The sequence below is a fragment of the Musa acuminata genome, chromosome BXJ2-9, assembly GCF_036884655.1.
Source record: "Musa acuminata AAA Group cultivar baxijiao chromosome BXJ2-9, Cavendish_Baxijiao_AAA, whole genome shotgun sequence".
Taxonomy (NCBI): domain Eukaryota; kingdom Viridiplantae; phylum Streptophyta; class Magnoliopsida; order Zingiberales; family Musaceae; genus Musa; species Musa acuminata.
The window spans coordinates 12,372,125-12,390,590 of record NC_088346.1 but is presented as its reverse complement, the minus strand read 5'-3'; the positions used below and the strand labels follow the sequence as shown (position 1 = coordinate 12,390,590).

Sequence of the window (18,466 nt, the reverse complement as noted above, 5' to 3'; positions counted from 1 at the left end):
GGATACTAGTAGGGCCATTCCGGGACCCACAGTGGGAACCACTATTTGCCTCCAATAGTAAGACAGGTGAGTTAGAGGTTGAGATGAAGGAAGTAGTACTTGGTTGTCAACTTCTTGCTTGCAACCACCGCCACCACCACCCAACACCCTCCGTCCTTTTTTCGTAATTTTATTTACATTAAGAATCATATCCGCCTGTACAAACTCGTCCTTTCCTAATCAAATCACGTTGTGGTCGCCACACGCCGATCCATAATTTTACTGCTTAAATTACATATATAACCCTTCGAAATTAATGATTTTTTATCTGTCCTTTAATTTTTTGTTTAAATTAAATAACCTCGCAAATTCAAAACTGTCATATGTATGACACGGTCAGTTATTAAAACTTTATTTTCAGCATCTTAATCGGAGTATATTATAAATAGATGTTAGCAGAAGAGGATATACCAAAGATATAAATATGTTAATGTTTAGGGGTAGATATGTAAAAGCATATTTTCTTATTCCTCCAAAAGGACGATAGTGTCGACATGATGATCCACGTAGTAGCGTCCACGAGTTTGGACAGATAGGAAACAGGATTCTTCTCCGATGCGATTAAGCCAATGAGCTTGCGTTTACGTCATGTTCCTGCTCCCTGTGCTGAGTGAGACACAGGACGGAGGCGGTCTTCCATTGTTTCGAAACTTTGTGTGGAGGGGGCATTATTCCCTAAATTTCATATTTTTCTGAATTAACTCTCTAAATTTTAATGAAATATTTTAATCAATTAATTTTATTTCGTAGTGTTGATTGAAAATTAATCTATGCACATATAAATATATATTTGATTTGTTAATCAAGCATAATTTGGACTAAATTGAATTCCTTGTTTATACTTGTCACAAAGACTAATGAACCCCTCAATAATCTACCCACCAAATAGACGAGTGGACCCCACTGAGAGTGTGATTCGATAGCCTGTTCGGTCTCGGAGCGAGTTCTCCACCTCATCCTTTCGGACGGCCAAACCTTAGGCTTCAAGATTCCACCCGAAAGGGACCCACACACCTTTTCTTCCCAAACCACCGATGGGCTTATTAGACTCTTTAGTCTCTCCGATTCCCGAATTACGGAAGCAGGCCTCCAAATCTAGACCTCGTGGTAGCGGCGAAGCCCTCTCTCTTCCCTACGTCTCGCCGCGTCGCCCCGATGGAGACCTCTCCGGCCTCGGAGGCGGAGCCGGTTGCGCCGGCGGCCGACGACGCCGCGGCTGCGGCGCCGATGTGGGACTGGGGAAACCTTCTCGACTTCACCATATGCGATGACGAGCCCCTGATCCTCCCTTGGGGCGTCACCGAAGAAGCCCAGACACCGTCGTCACCTTTCCCCGCGGAGAAGCCCCCGCTTCCTTCCCCAGAGCTGGCGCCCTCGCCCTCGACGACGCCGGATGGGTCGAGCCGGGTGAGGAAGAGGGACCCGAGACTTGTTTGTCCAAATTATTTGGCCGGGAGGGTGCCGTGCTCCTGCCCCGAGGTGGATGAGAAGGCGATGGAAGAGGAGGAGGTGGCGGAGGTGGTGACCGGGACGAGGAAACGGTCCAGGACCGGCGGGGCGTCCCTCGTGGTGAGGTGTCAGGTACCCGGGTGCGAGGTGGATATCAGCGAGCTGAAGGGGTATCACAAGCGTCACAGGGTTTGTCTCAGTTGCGCGAATGCTTCGTCAGTGGTTCTTGATGGGGAGCACAAGCGGTATTGCCAGCAGTGTGGCAAGTAAGTTGCAACATGGTCGATCTTGCTATTAATTTCTGTTAAACGCTTTATATTTGTTAGCAAGCCTGTAAGACTTTTCCTGCATAAGAATAATCCATCATACATATTCTTTTTCCCAATGAGGGTGGTATGCGTAATTCTTGCTATTTTGTTTCTTTTAATAACCTCGAGATCTTGTATTTTCCATCATGCTATTATTTGATCATCTAGTTAGTTGACGATTTCAAAAAAATTTCCTGCATATAATAGTCAATTTTGAATTTCAAAACATTTTATTGTGGTAAAAAACTTATGGTTGCCATAGTGCCATTCTGACCATATTTTCAATTTCAAGAGACACTATTACTAATTTATTTTCAGTAATCACTTTGGGCACCAAAAGATGAAAATAATTGTCTCCTGTGGAGTGCATACTGACTGCCTCCACTTCTGTCGGCTTGGTTTTTTTTTGTTATAATTTTGTTCTGGTTGATTCTTCATTTATGGTAACTCAGAAGATTATAGGTAATAGGATAATATGTTTGGCATTGACAGTTAGATTCACTGAGTAGTTTAATGGGCAGACCCATGTGCAAGGCTTTTGCCAATGTAGGATTTAGGGAGAGTCGATGTACACATTCTTATATTTGCAACTAGAGAGGTTGTTTTCATGACTAAAACTTTGCTTGCCTAGATCATAAGAAGCAATTTTACCATGACCGGAGGAAATATATTGACAGTGGATTTGCTGTTCTACCATTTTGAATCCAATATTGTAAAAAAAGATTACTGATGTTATGTACATGACCACAATAAAATTCCACAACTTTGACAACTTTTATTGCTTCTACTCTGGCAATGTTATGGTGACATAATGTCACGAACGGTCGTCGCGCACCCGCAACAACTCTGTTCAACGAACCGTTCGTCGCTCACACCTGCATGTACAGCTGCTTGACAGCATGTTTTCTCATAGTTTTGGGTCATTTTTCTTGTAAATATGTAAGTTCGAACAAGCTGCAGCGTTGCAAAGCGACCGCTCACCGAACCGAGCAAAACAACCCCAAAACAACTCCGTTTTCGCGTGCCGCGGGAGGTGAGCGGAGAACTGCCTCCGCTCACCAAAACGTTAGCCATCTCAGACCCCAGGAACCCCCCGGGTGGCACAGGGCTGGATGGGGCTTCGATTATATACCGGGCGTTGAGATCTCTTTCGCAAGTTCGCACGTGACCTTTACGGGAACTTGTCTTTGCGCCCGGGACCAGGTGAGCGGCTGTTTGTGGGCTTGTAGCTGTTCGTTCATCCTTGAAAGCCTTGTTTTTCTCCCCGTCCCTCTTTTCTCTTGTGCATACAGGGTGTTCGTCGAATTGCTTGTAAAGCTTCCCTTTTCGCGAGACTTCGGGACTTGTCCGTTGCTCGTTCTTTCGAACTAACTTCTTTCTCTTTTACAGGTCCTTAGGGACCTGCGAGAGGTTACAAAGTGGGCTGATCCTTGCGGAGCAAGATCGCAAGGGCGAAGCGCGACTTAGGCAACGCAAGCTAAGTTCGCGTCTTTGGCCGCAAGGGTGCCTCATGCCTTAGGCAATTCCAGCTAAGGTCGTGACATTGTGGTATCAGAGCGGGCAAGCTCTTCGATCGAACAGCGAACGAACTTCGCAACTTCGCCATGGCAAAGCATCGTGGCGAATCAAGCAAGACGGGGCAAGCCGGACCCTTGCCCCAAGCAGCCGCAGGTGGGCTGCATGTGCACACTCGCTCGCATGCTGTTGGAGTCGCTCAAGAGGAGCGCGGCAGCGAACAAGACGAGCGAGAAGTTGGCAACACTTCGCGAGCGGAGGAAGCACAATCTGGTGCGCTAACTGGGAAAAAGAGTCATAAGGAGAGACTCACGACGGCGGAGACCCGCATGGATGTTCTGGAAGCGAGCATGAAGGAACTCTACCATGACCAACAAAGACTTGTTGGGGTAGAGAGCTCGCAAGAGGAAGCGGAGTCTAGGATCGACAAGGTCGAGGCCCTAGTCGATCGACTGTCTGATGACACCAAAGACTCCGTGCAACACTTACAGGATGTTGTGGCGGAACTCACTGCAAAGGTGACCATGCTTACAAGAACACTAAATGCGGGAGGAGGCAACACCCGCGCGGCACCGCCACAAAATTTGAGGGCACCTGAGCCTCATGGATATGGAGGGGCCAGAGATGCCAAGGAGCTCGAGAACTTTCTGTTCGACATGGAACAATACTTCCGAGCTACGAGGCCCGATTCTGAAGATACCAAAGTTTATATAGCAACAATGTATCTGAACGAAGATGCGAAACTTTGGTGGCGAACTCGTTGGGAGGAGATCCAACAAGGTCGGTGTCGAGTCGACACATGGGAAGACTTGAAGCGGGAGTTGAGAACTCAGTTCCTACCGGAGAACACAGAGTTCGTCGCAAGAAGGAAGTTGAGACAACTCCGCCAAAGTACCACCATCCGAGACTATGTGAAGCAGTTTTCTGCATTAATGCTGGACATACAGGACATGTCCGAGAAGGACAAGTTGTTTAGCTTCCTCGATGGTTTGAAACCATGGGCTCAACAGGAGCTAAATCGAAGGAATGTTACCGATGTGGTCGGGGCAATTGCTGCTGCAGAAAGGCTCACCGACTTTGTTTCCTCTGAAGACCCAGCGAGAAGGAAACAATCTTCAGGAAATCGCCCTCCAAAATATTTACTAAGTTCCTCTTGCTATAGCCTATAATTTTAATGGTTCAAACTTTTGGTTTTCCAGGTTTCATGTTCTGCCAGATTTTGACGAGGGCAAACGTAGCTGTCGGAGAAAATTAGAACGGCACAATAAAAGAAGACGAAGAAAGCCTAATGATTCAAACAGTATAGTGGAAAAAGATTTGGAAGCTCAAGAAGACTCACTGCCTGATGGTACTTGCGATGGTGAACCCTTGACAGGTTTAATTCTTACTTCTCAAGTATTAGAGATATCTTGTTATGTTTTGGTTTCTGGGTTTATTAGATGGTAGACAGTGACATGCTTAGGTTTGTAGCAACACTGTGGCTAACATCTGTTTTTGTGAAATAGATGTTACACTGATTAGTGGAAGCGGTCACTTTGTATAGATGTGTAATTCTGAGTCCACCTAACCTTGAAAGAATGCTCGCAAACTTGATGCTTCATATAATGTGTGAACATGGTAAAACTGTGATGCCAACACATATAGTCAAATCATTACAAGTCCAAAACAGAAGTAATAATGCAACAAATTATGATTGTTGTACACATGGTCACTTTGGTGATATGGAGGTGTGAACCAAGTGCAATAGAGTTGTGCATTAATTTAACTACAATGTACAGTATTCTGATCTGACCTGGCTGAGTTCTATCTTATCCAGATTAGTTGGTCAATCCCAATTGCACCAATTGTTCATGTAGATCCTTATCAACTTTTGACCGATCTTGGCAATTAGGTTAGTTCTTGATCGGTTGATCCTTCTCATTCCCTGTTTCTGCAACTGATCATGCTTTTCTAATTTGGTTTCTAGCGAACCTTGCTGACTATTGGTTATTCAGGAATAGGAATAGATTTGATCCAACCAGCTGATCTGGTCGATCCGAATCAATCCAGACCCTATTCCATGGCTAATCCCAAATCCAAATCTTGATCCCATGAATCTTGGTTCTTGTTGCTTTTGCACTTCTTTTTGTGCATCATATCTAGCAATACAATCATAGTTGTTGCTTGTGTGTATTCTCCTCCAACCTAAAGCAACTGTAATTTATTGTAATACTATGTAATTTTAGGGTTTCACTAGGTATAATTAATTAGATTAATAATTTTTATTATTCAGATTAATAAGTAGATTTATTAAATAATTAAATTTAAAGAGACAATATTACCTCTAATGACATAAATTTAGTAGTTGGACAAAGGAGTTTTTGTTTTTTTTTTTTTTTCAGTTAAAGAGACCTCACACTTCTCTTTCTTCGTCCTAGATTGTGTTGGAGTCATTACTATTGATGCTTCATCCTTCTCAAGACCAAGGAGCTCCAGAGTTAGAGAGGGAGGAAGCATAGCCCTATGGCCCGCGGAGGAGATTGATAAGATTCAATTCCCTCTTTTATAATATTGTATTATTGTTATAATAATTAAAAGTGATTATTATAAAATAAATCTGCTTCCTCTTAGATTTTCCAAGTCTTGACCAAGGCCAAGTGTGTATATTATGATCAGATCTGAGGCCATGTTTAAGGCAAGGTATGTAATTTCGAATAACACCGTCCAGTACGGGCGGGTACATACTGGTCTGTCAGCTTACCGGTACACGGACCGCTCGTTACCGGGTGGAACGGAAAAAAAAAAAAAAAAAAAAAAAAAAAATATATATATATATATATATATATATATATATATATTATAAAATGCGACGTTGCTTTTTTCGGCGACGTCGCCTTATACATATATATAAACGAGGCGACGTCGCCCCGTGTGGGAGAAGGAAAAGGCGATGTCGCCTTTTATAATATATATATATATATATATATGCTGAGTGGTATACCGAACGGTATACCGCTCGGTATATAGTTTCGTACCGTACCGAGCGAACGTCGAAACTTCGGTACGGTACGAAATTGCATACCTTTACTTTAAGATATCATATATGAAACATATGTGGCTGTAGGCTTGTGCACAGTGCACTTGCTAGTTATGCACATGGATCATGCAAATCTGATTAGGACACCTTGCGAGATGTGTGATGCATGATACAACAACTCTTTGGCTTTGTCTCTCCCTCTCTATTTGATCAACTGTCCTTAAAATAAATCCTCTAACAGTAACATATTTGAACTAATTGTCATTTCAAAGCAATGCTTGAATAAGACTTGAATCTGAGACAATAATCACAAGAGGCATATTCCTTCAAACTATTATATGAATTTTAATAATCCTTTTAAGATTATCTAAAGATAGAAAACCTTAAAGGAAAAGATTTTATTTGTTTTATTTTTGTAATTAATCATTTTTAATTATTATTATAAAAGAACGGAATGGAAGCTTCTCAATCTCCTCCTAGTAGCATTCTCTCTCTTTAATTTTGGGCTCCTCGATCCTCGACGATGATTCGACATAATCCAGGAAGAAGAAAGAGGGGTGCGAGGGTCTCCATAAATAGAAAAACTCTAACCCCATTTTTCCAATATCACCCTTACCAATCTCCGAACTCATTATAGGACCATGGAGGTAATATTTTCTTTTAAATTTAATTATTTATTAAATCTACTTGTTAATCTAATACGAATTATTAATCTAATTAATTATACCTTGTGAAACCCTAAAATATTAGTAATTATTAATCTAATTAATTAATTAGATTAATAAGAATTATTAATCTAATTAATTATTATTCTAATTTAATTATACCTAGTGAAACCCTAAAATTTCCTAGCATTACATTTATTGATCCACTTTGTTCCTTTTTACCTTGCATACTTCTCATCTTGATAGGTAGAGACACTGGTTCAAAAGATCAGCGGCTTCATTTTGGATGACTATATTTCTTGAACAATCTCATTGAAATATAGTTGTACAAGCTCATTCAGTTAAGCACTATTGTAATTTTCACTTTACTTGCTTAGGCATGATTTGTTTGAGCAGCACCAAAGATGTAGAATTGTAGATTAATCTTGTTGTAAACATTAGTGGCAATAATCAATAAAGGTTTTGTGGTCGTTAGTCTATTCTTCTTGTTTATCATGTTTTCCTTTTTTACTCTATTGTAGCATAAAATTGGCCTTTCTTTTCTACTGTCTCATTCTGATTTAATGGCTTTCTAGAAATGTTGAATGACTCTATATGCCACACAACTGAGACAGTTGTGAGCATCAAAGTTCTGGCCAGAGGAGCAGTAGTAGAGTCTGAAGGTGGGCAAGGTTCTCCCATTGGTTCACATCCCAGCTTTAAAAATGATGGGTTAGCAACTTCCTGTGAAGTTCAGAGAGCTGAAAAGATTACTAATTCAAAGTCTGCCCTTTCTTCTCCTTTTTGTGAGAACAAGAGTACTTATTCATCTGTGGTAGGCTTTTTGATATCTCTTGGTTTAACAAATTCTGGTTTCAGTTGGTGATTTATGTATGTTGCTATCAACATATTGTTACATGTGTTTGGATTGTGATGCATTACTTTATTGTAGTGTCCTACAGGTCGAATATCATTCAAGCTTTATGATTGGAACCCTGCAGAATTTCCTAGACGATTGCGTCATCAAGTACTCTTTTGTGTTTTCCATGAAATGTAGCTGAGAAAAGCTAGCTTATTCATTTAATTGTGAGTGAGACCATAAGCTGTTGTTTTTCTTTAATTCTTCAGATATTCCATTGGTTGGCAAATATGCCAGTTGAGTTGGAGGGTTATATTCGTCCTGGATGTACGATTTTGACTGTATTCATTGCAATGCCACAGTTCATGTGGGAGAAGGTATGAAGTTCTGCTTTTAATAGTTCTATTATGCTTAGTAATGTCATTTTTGTTCTTAGAGTCACAACAAATGCAATGCTCTTTTACTGCTTTTTTTCAAGTGTATTACTAGTTCAAACTTCAAAATTAGAAGTTTGCTTCACTGTTGGCTAAATTGCATTGTATCCAGTATGAGTTCCATGTGCTATTTGTGGCTAGCATAGTGTAGACAATGAAAATTTGGACTTAAAGAAGGAGAATCTGTATAGATGTGTAGACAATGTGGATTAAGATTTTTTTTCGGCAAAGGATCATCTAACTAAAATTTTGCTAAGCATATTCATCATAAAATTGTGAATTCGCTTTGCATCTTGTAGTAACTTGATGTTCTAGCTTGCCACTTGCTTTATTCACACTTCTCAACAGTAAATAATTTTGGTTAATATGTTGCACCAGCATGAATTTTATGCTTTTCTTTTCATTTTAGGATGAAGATTCTTTCATTATTTTGGCATGATCTTCCAGTATTGGTTCTCACCAATAGGAACTTCATGTGTATTTGTCAACTGGCACAGCTAGCTTTATTGACAATTATGTTCATTTTCTCTAACAGTTATCTCAAGATGTGGCTCATTATGTTAGAGACTTGATTAATACACCTGAAAGTTTGCTGTTTGGAAGAGGCACTATTCTCATTTTTCTTAACAATATGATAATTCATGTTCTGCAAGGTGGGATTTCTTGGCCCATGCCTAAATTGCTATATCAGTAAATTTAAGCTTCATTCAACTTGCTAGTTATCTTGTCTTTAGTAAGATAATGGCAGTCTGTTGCTGTTTTTTTTCTTAATATTTAATTCATTGTGGCTTGGCAATATGGCATGCTTTATTTGAATAATCAGTTATGTTCAGTTGTTCTTTTTCATTTTTTTATTAGAGATGTTGTTTTGGTGTGGGGGTACAGTGGTATGAATCTGCATGTGTGCTGATTGGATGACCAATTGATGTTGTTTTAGAATGGTTTGGTTGCCCACCTAGCGAAGGGTGTGGTTGGTCATAGGCTGTTCAACTTTATCCTGAGCTTGTTGCTTTGGGTTGATGTATATTGATGGTTGTTTAAGTCTATAGGCAATGACCAACTGGCACATTTAAATGCGCTCCTAAATGTTGTAAATGAATTGGACTGTGTTGATTTGACTAAAAGCTTTTATATTTGTTAACCCATAACCATATAAATTATAAGATGCATCAACTTCTCTCCCCATGCCTTTCACTGGTATCTGAAGTTCTAATTGTAAGTGATGGAATGATGAACAAACAAGTTATGGTGCTTTTCAACTGCCAATTAGTTGAAGGCTCTTCTTCTTTTTTGTTCTCTGAATTTTTTCCCTTGCCAATAAATTAAAATTCAGTTCAGTATTAGTACAAGAACCCAGTTAGATCGTTAGAATTAGTTGGTGTGGTACAAGTATCGATTAGTGCTTTGGTCAAATCTGGTTGTCCCTAATGTTGGATGGTCAGAGGTAACCTGAGCTTCTTTCCGTGAAACATCTGATCCACTTTTGAAGATCTTGAACCAATGACCTCTCAAGACGGAAAAAAAGGAGGGTTGGAATTAGTTGGTGTGGTACAAGTATCGATTAGTGCTTTGGTCAAATCTGGTTGTCCCTTACGATAGATGGTCAGAGGTAACCTGGGCCTCTTTCCATGGAACATCTAATCCACTTTTGGACCTTGAACCATTGACCTCTCAAGACAAAAAAAAAGGGAGGGTTGGAAATGTTCCCAGTGGGTCTCCCTTTTGATGCTAAACAAGGTTGGACAGTGGGAAGTGAAGTTGCAGAGGAAGTGTGAGTTAATGGAATGAATATTTATCCATATTTTTACCTCATGTGTACGAAAATTTCTATGTACTATGTGGTGGACTGTGGGTTCTCATACCTATCCGGATGAAACCACAAGTTGATGGTGCCATGGTAGAGGCAAGTGCTTGGGATGGTAATGAAATGCTGATGCCACATGGGGACATCACTGTGTGCAGAAGAGAGCACCATGTGTAGGGTTAGAATTAGGCCTGCAATGGGCTTATTGTCTTTCTTGGGATTGCCACATTCCATGCCAAGATTGGGTTTTGAAGGGATCTATTATGAACTCTTATCAAAAGGTACACATATAAATAATTAATAATAGTTTAATTGTATTTGGTTGGTAGTTGGTAGTTGATAGTTGATACCATGGTACACAAGTGTACCATTACTGGGTTGGACAGGTGTGTACCAAATGATAAGCCTGGTATAAGATGGTCTTTAGTTCCTTTTTGCTTTCAGTTCTTTATTTTTTGAAGTTTTATATTTTTGTAATGTGAATGGTTGTCCTGTCCTTTGCCATGAGAGAGAGAGAGAGAGAGAGAGAGAGAGAGAGAGAGGTTGGGGGGAGCGCGGGGGTGAGGGCGAGGAAGGAGGGAAAAAACCATTCAAAAGGGTCAAAAGAGTAAAGATAGCCTGCCAAAACTAAGAAAAAGATTAAATTAGAATTGAACAGGATCTTTCTAGTCAAAGAGTAAAGAAAGCCTGTCAAAACTTTAGAAAAGATTAAACTAGATTATTTTTTAACATGATCTTTCTAATGCTTTAATTGAGGGTGGGCTTACTGCCTGGTTTAGGTCCGATAACAGGCAAAAACTGAATGACAAGCCTGTTTCTGCTGGTTACCAGACGGTAACTATCCTACTAGACTGGACCAGCCAAAAATTCCTAGTCCACATGCCCATTTAAGGCTAGACCGGTGAATACTGTGTTGCGAGTGAAACCATCAAATAGTCAATCTATTAAACTTAACAAGTATCAGAAATAATGAAATATATGCAACAGAATTACATATTTTCTAGGACAAGGATTGGGCAAGAGTAGTGATGGCTTGAGAAAGTTAACATTCTTCTTGAATTTGTTAGGTAAACTTATTGTAAATTGGATCTGAATGGTTCCTGAATTTGTAACTGGTAAAATTTTAATAGATCCATTCTGGATTTGGGAAACATGTGGCAGTAGCCGGATATGAGAACCTTTCTTTCAGGGCATCATGATGCAAGTCATTTGTTCCTAGTTGCTAGTTGTACGGTTGAGCACATATGCTGAGATTTTTTTTTAATTCCTTAGAATCAAATGCTTTCTATGTGCATGCTTTTGTAGTATTTCATTTTTTCCTCCTTAAACTATTTCATCAAGGGTAAGCATATGTGAAAAAGTTTCTAAGGTGTTTCACATATATGTTCAGATGGAACAACATTGACAAATATCAAGATGGAGGTGCAGGCACCAATACTTCATTATGTTTATCCTTCTTGTTTTGAGGCTGGCAAACCTATGGAGTTTGTTGCATGTGGCAGCAATCTTGAACAATCCAAGTTTCGGTAATCTATTTCTATTTCCAGTTTTCCTATAACTATTTCAGATTATCATGGTTGTAGTAATTTTTTTTTTGCAATACTAAGGTTTCTTTATGCTTGAGATCCTCTGCAATCAATATATCTAATGTTTGCTTCTGCTTGACTTTGTTATAAGGCATATATAAGTATATTGTTTGATATGCTGATATGCAATCAATATATTCTGATATGCTTGTCTATTTTTTGTATTCACATTTGGACATGCATCTCAAATCATGTAAAATTTCAGTTTGAATACTTTTTACTTATACATAATATTCTCCACCTGTTCTGTAACCTGACTTCAATGGAACTCAAATTGTTCCTGCTGTACACTATATGTATGGCAGGGAAGAAAAATCTCCACAAGAGTGACGCTGGGTTGCATATCAGAATTTTCCCAAGGATTGCTTGGCTTAGATAGCTATAGGATACAACCTCAGTTGCTGTGTGACATACCCTCATGTTCTGCCATTATATGCGTAGAAATTTAAGTGTAGTCAGCAGAATATTTTGTGTCTTGGAGAGAGAGTAGCTAGCCTTATCATGAATGTTTATTGTGGCAGGTTTCTGGTATCATTTGCCGGAAAGTACCTAAAACATGACTCTATGCGTGTTACATCTACTCGAAAGTCCAGGTCTTATGATGGAAATGATGAGGTGGAGTGCATTGAAGGTTCTGAACATGAGATGTTCATGATAAAAGTAACTCACATGGACTCTGAAATTTTTGGTCCTGCATTTATTGAGGTGAGTTTGCTTAATGAAGTTTGCAGACTGAAAAATTATGTTCTATATTTGTTCTTTACTAAATTGACTTAATTTAATGATTGCCATTATCTAGCAGAATTTGATCTATTCATTAGTTATTATTATCTCTCTAACTATGGTCTTCCCTTTTGTTTCTTGTTTTTAATTTCAAATGTTATCGTCTTATATCTCTATATGATGTGGAAATCAATGTATGCAATTTCGTACCGTACCGGAGCGGTATATCGTTCGGTGTGTGTGTATATATATATATATATATATTAATAAATATATATTTATATAAAAAAGATTATATATATTTATAAATATTTTTTTTTTATAAAAGGCGACATTGCATCGCCTCGGCGACGTCGCCTCGTTTATATATATATATATATATATATATATATTTATTTATTTATTTATATATTTATATATATAATATTTTTATAAAAGGCGACGTCGCGTCGCCTTTTCCTTCTCCCACGCGGGGTGACATCACCAAGGCAATGCGACGTCGTCGCCTCGTTTATATATATATATATATATATATATATATATATATATTTCGTTCTGTCCGGTAACAAGTGGTCTGTGTACCGGTAAGCTGACGGACCGGTATGTACCACCCGTACCGAACGGTATTATTCGAAATTGCATACCTTGATGGAAATTGCCTACCAAACAAACCTATGTGATATTGTCGAATCTGTTCAGTCAACAATTTAAAGTTGTTGACGATTGAGAAAAGATTGTATATTTTCATCTTATTCTAGTTGGTATAATATCAAAATCATTTTACTTGATTAAAAAATTATCCCTGCAGCATTACCATTCCATCTACTTTTGTAGGTTGAAAATGTATCTGGAATATCCAACTTTATCCCTGTCCTTGTTGGTAACAAACAGATATGTTCCGAATTTGAGAGGATGGAAGGGGTTTTTGCTGACTGCTATGCCAGTAGCATTATATCCCAAAATGCGATTACTGATTCCTCTCCAGGCTCATGTGACTTTTTTGCATCCAGGCAATCTGTGATGTCAGCACTTCTCTTGGACATTGCATGGTTAATGAAGGCACCTCATTTGGAAGATAAGGAAGCTTTTCGGAGTCTAACAAACGTCCAGAGATTAACTTCTTTGCTAAAATTCTTACTCCAGAATGAGCTTTTTAGTGTTCTTCAAGTAATAATGCATCATCTGGATAGTATTGTTGATGTCGATGGCTTTGATAAGCTAGACAAATGGACTGATGTTGACCAAAAGCTATTTCATGAGTACCTTAACCATGCAAGAGAGATTCTTTATGAGAGAACACATGACATGAGATCAGAAGCAGAAATGAGAAATCCAATCTGTGGACTTATGCCACAAAGCTCTCAGAGTAATATGTGTGGGGAGATTTATACAAAGCAAGTAAGTTATGATGTTTGCTTTTTATTTGTGTTATTCTGAGAATTATGTCTTAGTTCCAAGATTTTAGTTGAATGTTTTCTGTATGCTTTACGTGGTATCTTGATTCTATTATTATTCATTGCAAGCAAATAATGCTAAATCATGATTAACATTGGCAGTTATTAAAATAGATTAAAATGCATTTATGTGAAACAAATCTAGTTACAGCTATGCTAACTGTTTAGATAATGTATAGGTAATCTGTTGCCTATACAAAGATAATGGTTCCTTTGCAGATCATGCATAAACATCTAATTAATTGATTGATTTCTCTTTCCTATCTCGTAAGGACAAAGTCAAAAGCAACAATTCCAAAAAATTTCTAGTTTAGTTTTCTAAAGCCAGATGGCCATTTATTATTTGGAAAATTTTTTATTGTCTGAACCAACGATGCAGTTTCGGATACTAGACTCATGTAGCAGTACAGATCCAGTCCATGCCAGCATATGGATCCTTGGTGTTATCGGTATATATACCATGACACGAAGAGGAGGGAGGAGAAGAACCAGGACACTCATGAGTTGACAAGTGATAAGACAAAGGAGAGCAGCGGGTGGGCACCATCACAGGTGGCAGACCCGCCCCACATGTGTTGCATGCAAACCCTAAGGCCTAAATGCCTAAGCAGCATTTAAAAAAATAAACCAGATTGGACTATCTGAAAAGGGGCAGTCCTTGTCCCAGTTCATGCACAAACTGATAAAAACAGGCTCGAACAAACTGGTCTGGGCAAAATGGAGTTCCATGGTTTGAGCCATTTGTGCAAATAATAGGCAGTCAAATTAATTATCAGGATTGATCTTCTTTACTAGATTGACCTTTTTGATGCTCTTGCAATTCATTCATATGAATGTGAAACATTTGAACAGGCCTAATATGAAATTTGCTCCTCCCGAATGTTCAATAAAATGAGCACATGGAGTAATTGTATGTGTCTGCATTCACCTAATGTTGTTTCTTCCATTTTAGCTTTGTCTAAAATCTATGCCTTTTCAGATCCTTATGTGTCTAGCTCTGACATTGTTAGGTTTACAAGACATCAGATGAAGAATCTTGGCATTTTTATGCTCAGATTATGCTGATGTCCCTTGATCATACAGCAAAACTGATTAAAATATATGCTGTTCCCTGATTCTTTAAATATTCTCATCTTGTAGTCATGTAACACATGATAATTTATCCCTTTGTGTAGGATATTTGCTTGACAAACACCCTTAAAGATTCTTCATCTTTTAAGGCAAAAATGTTCAAACTTTAAATATAAAAGGCTTTTCAAGTAACCAAAAATTGAGTAGAATTCTTAGACAAACTAGAAAAACCAACTTTTGCTTCTGCTTGTGTCAATGATCTATAGGTAACATCTATATCTTTTTTAACTCTAGTATGTTAAAATTTATGGGTTCAAATTCCATGTTACCTGCTCTCCTATTTTTAGAAGCATGTAAACTGTGGGGCATGCTGAACCTGCAGAGACTGTTTTCGGTTCTCTACGTCGCACCCAAGAATATCTAACGAGTGAAACTAGGTTTATTAGTAATTTTGCATGAGAATATTGATTCGTAGGACATAGTGTTGGTAATACTAGATAAATTAGTAAAGAATCAGGGAAATGCTATTGAAGATTACTGGAAAATTTCATTCTTTTCAATAACCATTATCCATACAGTAGCTAAGAAAAAGTGTCTGACAAATCATATTGCAGGGAAATGAAGCAATTAAAGATTGCTTATTCTTAGACTCATTTCAGCCGGCTGTGGAGCATGATGTGAATGTTCTGCTTGTGAACGAAGAGATCTCCCACAGGCAGCACTGTCACCATAATCTGGGCAAGAAATGTGCTTTTGATGATATTTTCTCAAACAAGATCACGAGGACTCGCTTTCCTTTGTTTGTAATAGTTACCGTTGTTTTGTGTTTAGCAGCATGTATCATCCTCCTCCACCCACACGAGGTGGGGGAGATTGCAGTTTCCATTAGAAGGTGCATGTTTGGTGGCTCCCCTGCATGAAATGAAATTAACCCTTTTTGTTTCACTCGTGTCCTATGTACAGTGTAGAATTGTTTAGCTTGCACTGTTTGCAAGTGGCATTCCCCAAATTCTACGTTCCATTATTTGAGTTCAAGGGAAGTCTGAACTGAAATAGAGAGCACATCTTGCAATATGATGCTTATGCCTTATTGTAAAGGTTTAGGTCAAAGAATCATGAGTAGGTCTGATATAATCCCCATGATTATTGTATCTTTAGGGAGACTAGAAGTCTTATCAATTTTACTTGATAAGAATGCCAGTTTTCTTGTTGATGAGTGACAGTTTCATCACTTTGATCTATGTTTTATCATGTTCTTTCTTAGATGACTTCTGAGTTATCATGACCAAGATAGGCAATACCGATTGATACCGTCTGATACGGGTGGTACGTATCGGTCTGACGATATATCGATAGTTTGTAACCAGATGGAATGTTTAAAAGCGTCATATATCGGATGATACGGGGTAATATCGTGCAGTAACGGTCGAAATTTTGATCGTTCTCGCTTGGTAATAGTCGAAATCGATCGATACTGTATTGTAACAGTGTTATAGTGCTACAATGGTCAAATTGATCGTTGGAGTCCTTTCTCATAGTATTTAAATCCTTTTTTTTTTCATATTTCAGTCCATTAGATTCTCATGCTTTTTTAAATTATTTCAAACTTTTTTTTTCTCCTAAACTCTACAAAACAACGATTTGTGAATTCAATCGAGGTTAATTAGAGAAGATTAAGAATAAAAAATTTCTAATCAAGAGGTATATATTCTTTTTTTAATTAGAGAGTAATTAAGATCTTTAATATTATGATTAGTGTGTTTTATATATATTAAATATTAAAAAATATTTATGATATTACGATTTATCATTTTAATGATAATTTAATCAAAATTTATTCGATTTTATGTTAATTTAATGTGTTTAATAACTATTAGGGTGTTTGTCGTACTTATAGTGTTGAAAAAGAAGTAATTAAGTAAAAAATTAACTATGTTAATCATGTAATCAGTATATCTAATGATGATTTTATCATAATTTGAATCATATTGGATCAAAATTATATATTTAATGTTTCTTTTATGTGTTTAACATATATATGATGGTAAAATATGTTTAATTAGGTTTAATTATGTTTTATTAAAGTTATTTAATGTTATGATTAGTTATTTTAATGATGATTTAATCAAAATTTGTTCGATTTTATGTCAATTCAATGTGTTTAATATATATTAGGGTGTTTGCCATGTTTATAGTATTGAAAGAGAAGTAATTAATGAAAAATTAACTATGTTAATCATGTAATTAGTGTATCTAATGATAATTTTATCATAATTGAAATCATATTGGATTAAAATTAATATTTAATATTTTTTTATGTGTTTGACATATATATGATGGTAAAATAAGTTTAATTAGGTTTTATTAAAATTATTTAATATCGTGATTAGTCATTTTAATTATGATTTAATCTAAATTTGTTTGATTTTATGTTAATTCATTGTGTTTAATACCTATTAGGGTGTTTATCATGTTTATAGTGTTGAAAGAATAGTAATTAGTGAAAAATTAATTATGTTAATATTATAATTAGTGTATTTAATAATGATTTTATCATAATTTGAATCATATTAGATCAAAATTATATATTTAATGTTTCTTTTATGTGTTTGACATATATATGATGGTAAAATAGGTTTAATTAGGTTTTATTAAAGTTATTTAATGTTACGATTAGTTATTTTAACGGTAATTTACTCAAAATTTATTTGATTTTATGTCAATTCAATGTGTTTAATACTTATTAGGGTATTTATCATGTTTATAGTGTTAAAAGAGAAGTAATTAGTAAAAAATTAACTATGTTAATCATATAATTAGTGTATCTAATGATGATTTTATCCTAATTTGAATCATATTGGATCAAAATTATATATTTAATGTTTCTTTTATGTGTTTGATATATATACGATGGTAAAATAGGTTTAATTATATTTTATTAAAGTTATTTAATATTGTGATTAGTTATTTTTTATCGATATTTGATCAATTTAATATGTTTATACTTTATAGTCTATTTGATTTAAATTTAATAGGATCATGATAACAAAGTAATAGCCACATGATGATGTATGGGCTCATGCCCGAAAGATAGATGAGAACCGTTATCATTGGCAATTTATTTATTGTGGCTACATTGGCAAGTGTGGAGGAATAACTCGGAAGAAAATGTATTTGGCTGACAGGTATCCTGATATTGCAAAATGCAAGAAGGTTCCGACGAAGATCCGTAAATTATTTCAAAGCAAGCTACAACAAGCAAAGGAAGATACATTAAAATAGAAGGCAAGAGTTGAGGAAGAATATTATAGGGCTACACAAGAACTAGTTTATGATTAGTATGAAGGTTGCGGCGATCAAGTCGACTCGGATCTTACAGTTGGGATTTGTGCATCATTGGAGCATCAATATATGGTCAATGAAGCAATGAGGCATCGGCGACTTGACTCACAATTGGAGCATGATAGTGGTAGTGGAATCCAGAGGTCGACTAACGTGAGGCAACCAATTGCTCCTTCTCAGTTAGGTCGAACTAGTAGCATGAGGTATAGTGGACTCCGTAGT

The 18,466-nt window shown here is 37.2% G+C and overlaps 1 protein-coding gene across 2 annotated transcripts; it reads left to right on the top strand.

The window, feature by feature from the left end:
- The first annotated feature begins 1,097 nt into the window (after nt 1-1,097).
- On the top strand, nt 1,098-15,847 carry LOC103998221 (squamosa promoter-binding-like protein 9). 2 transcript variants are annotated; one of them, XM_065125816.1, is made up of 10 exons: nt 1,099-1,754; nt 4,511-4,686; nt 7,568-7,806; nt 7,924-7,998; nt 8,100-8,207; nt 8,800-8,917; nt 11,459-11,594; nt 12,176-12,359; nt 13,212-13,775; nt 15,517-15,847. In XM_065125816.1, the coding sequence occupies exons 1-10, from the start codon at nt 1,195-1,197 to the stop codon at nt 15,820-15,822; spliced, it is 2,466 nt and encodes an 821-aa protein (XP_064981888.1). In that variant the 5' UTR covers nt 1,099-1,194; the 3' UTR covers nt 15,823-15,847. The 2 variants fall into 2 exon arrangements, with proteins under 2 accessions (XP_064981889.1, XP_064981888.1); XM_065125817.1 differs by lacking the exon at nt 15,517-15,847 and having other exon boundaries at nt 1,098-1,754; nt 13,388-13,604.
- Nucleotides 15,848-18,466: the final 2,619 nt, after the last annotated feature.

Excerpts from the sequence above, each read along its gene's own strand:
- LOC103998221 (XM_065125816.1), top strand. The coding sequence starts at position 1,195 with ATGGAGACCTCTCCGGCCTCGGAGGCGGAGCCGGTTGCGCCGGCGGCC. Across the intron at positions 4,687-7,567 it reads CGATGGTGAACCCTTGACAG|AAATGTTGAATGACTCTATA; the intron begins GTTTAATTCTTA and ends ATGGCTTTCTAG. Across the intron at positions 7,999-8,099 it reads CTAGACGATTGCGTCATCAA|ATATTCCATTGGTTGGCAAA; the intron begins GTACTCTTTTGT and ends TTAATTCTTCAG.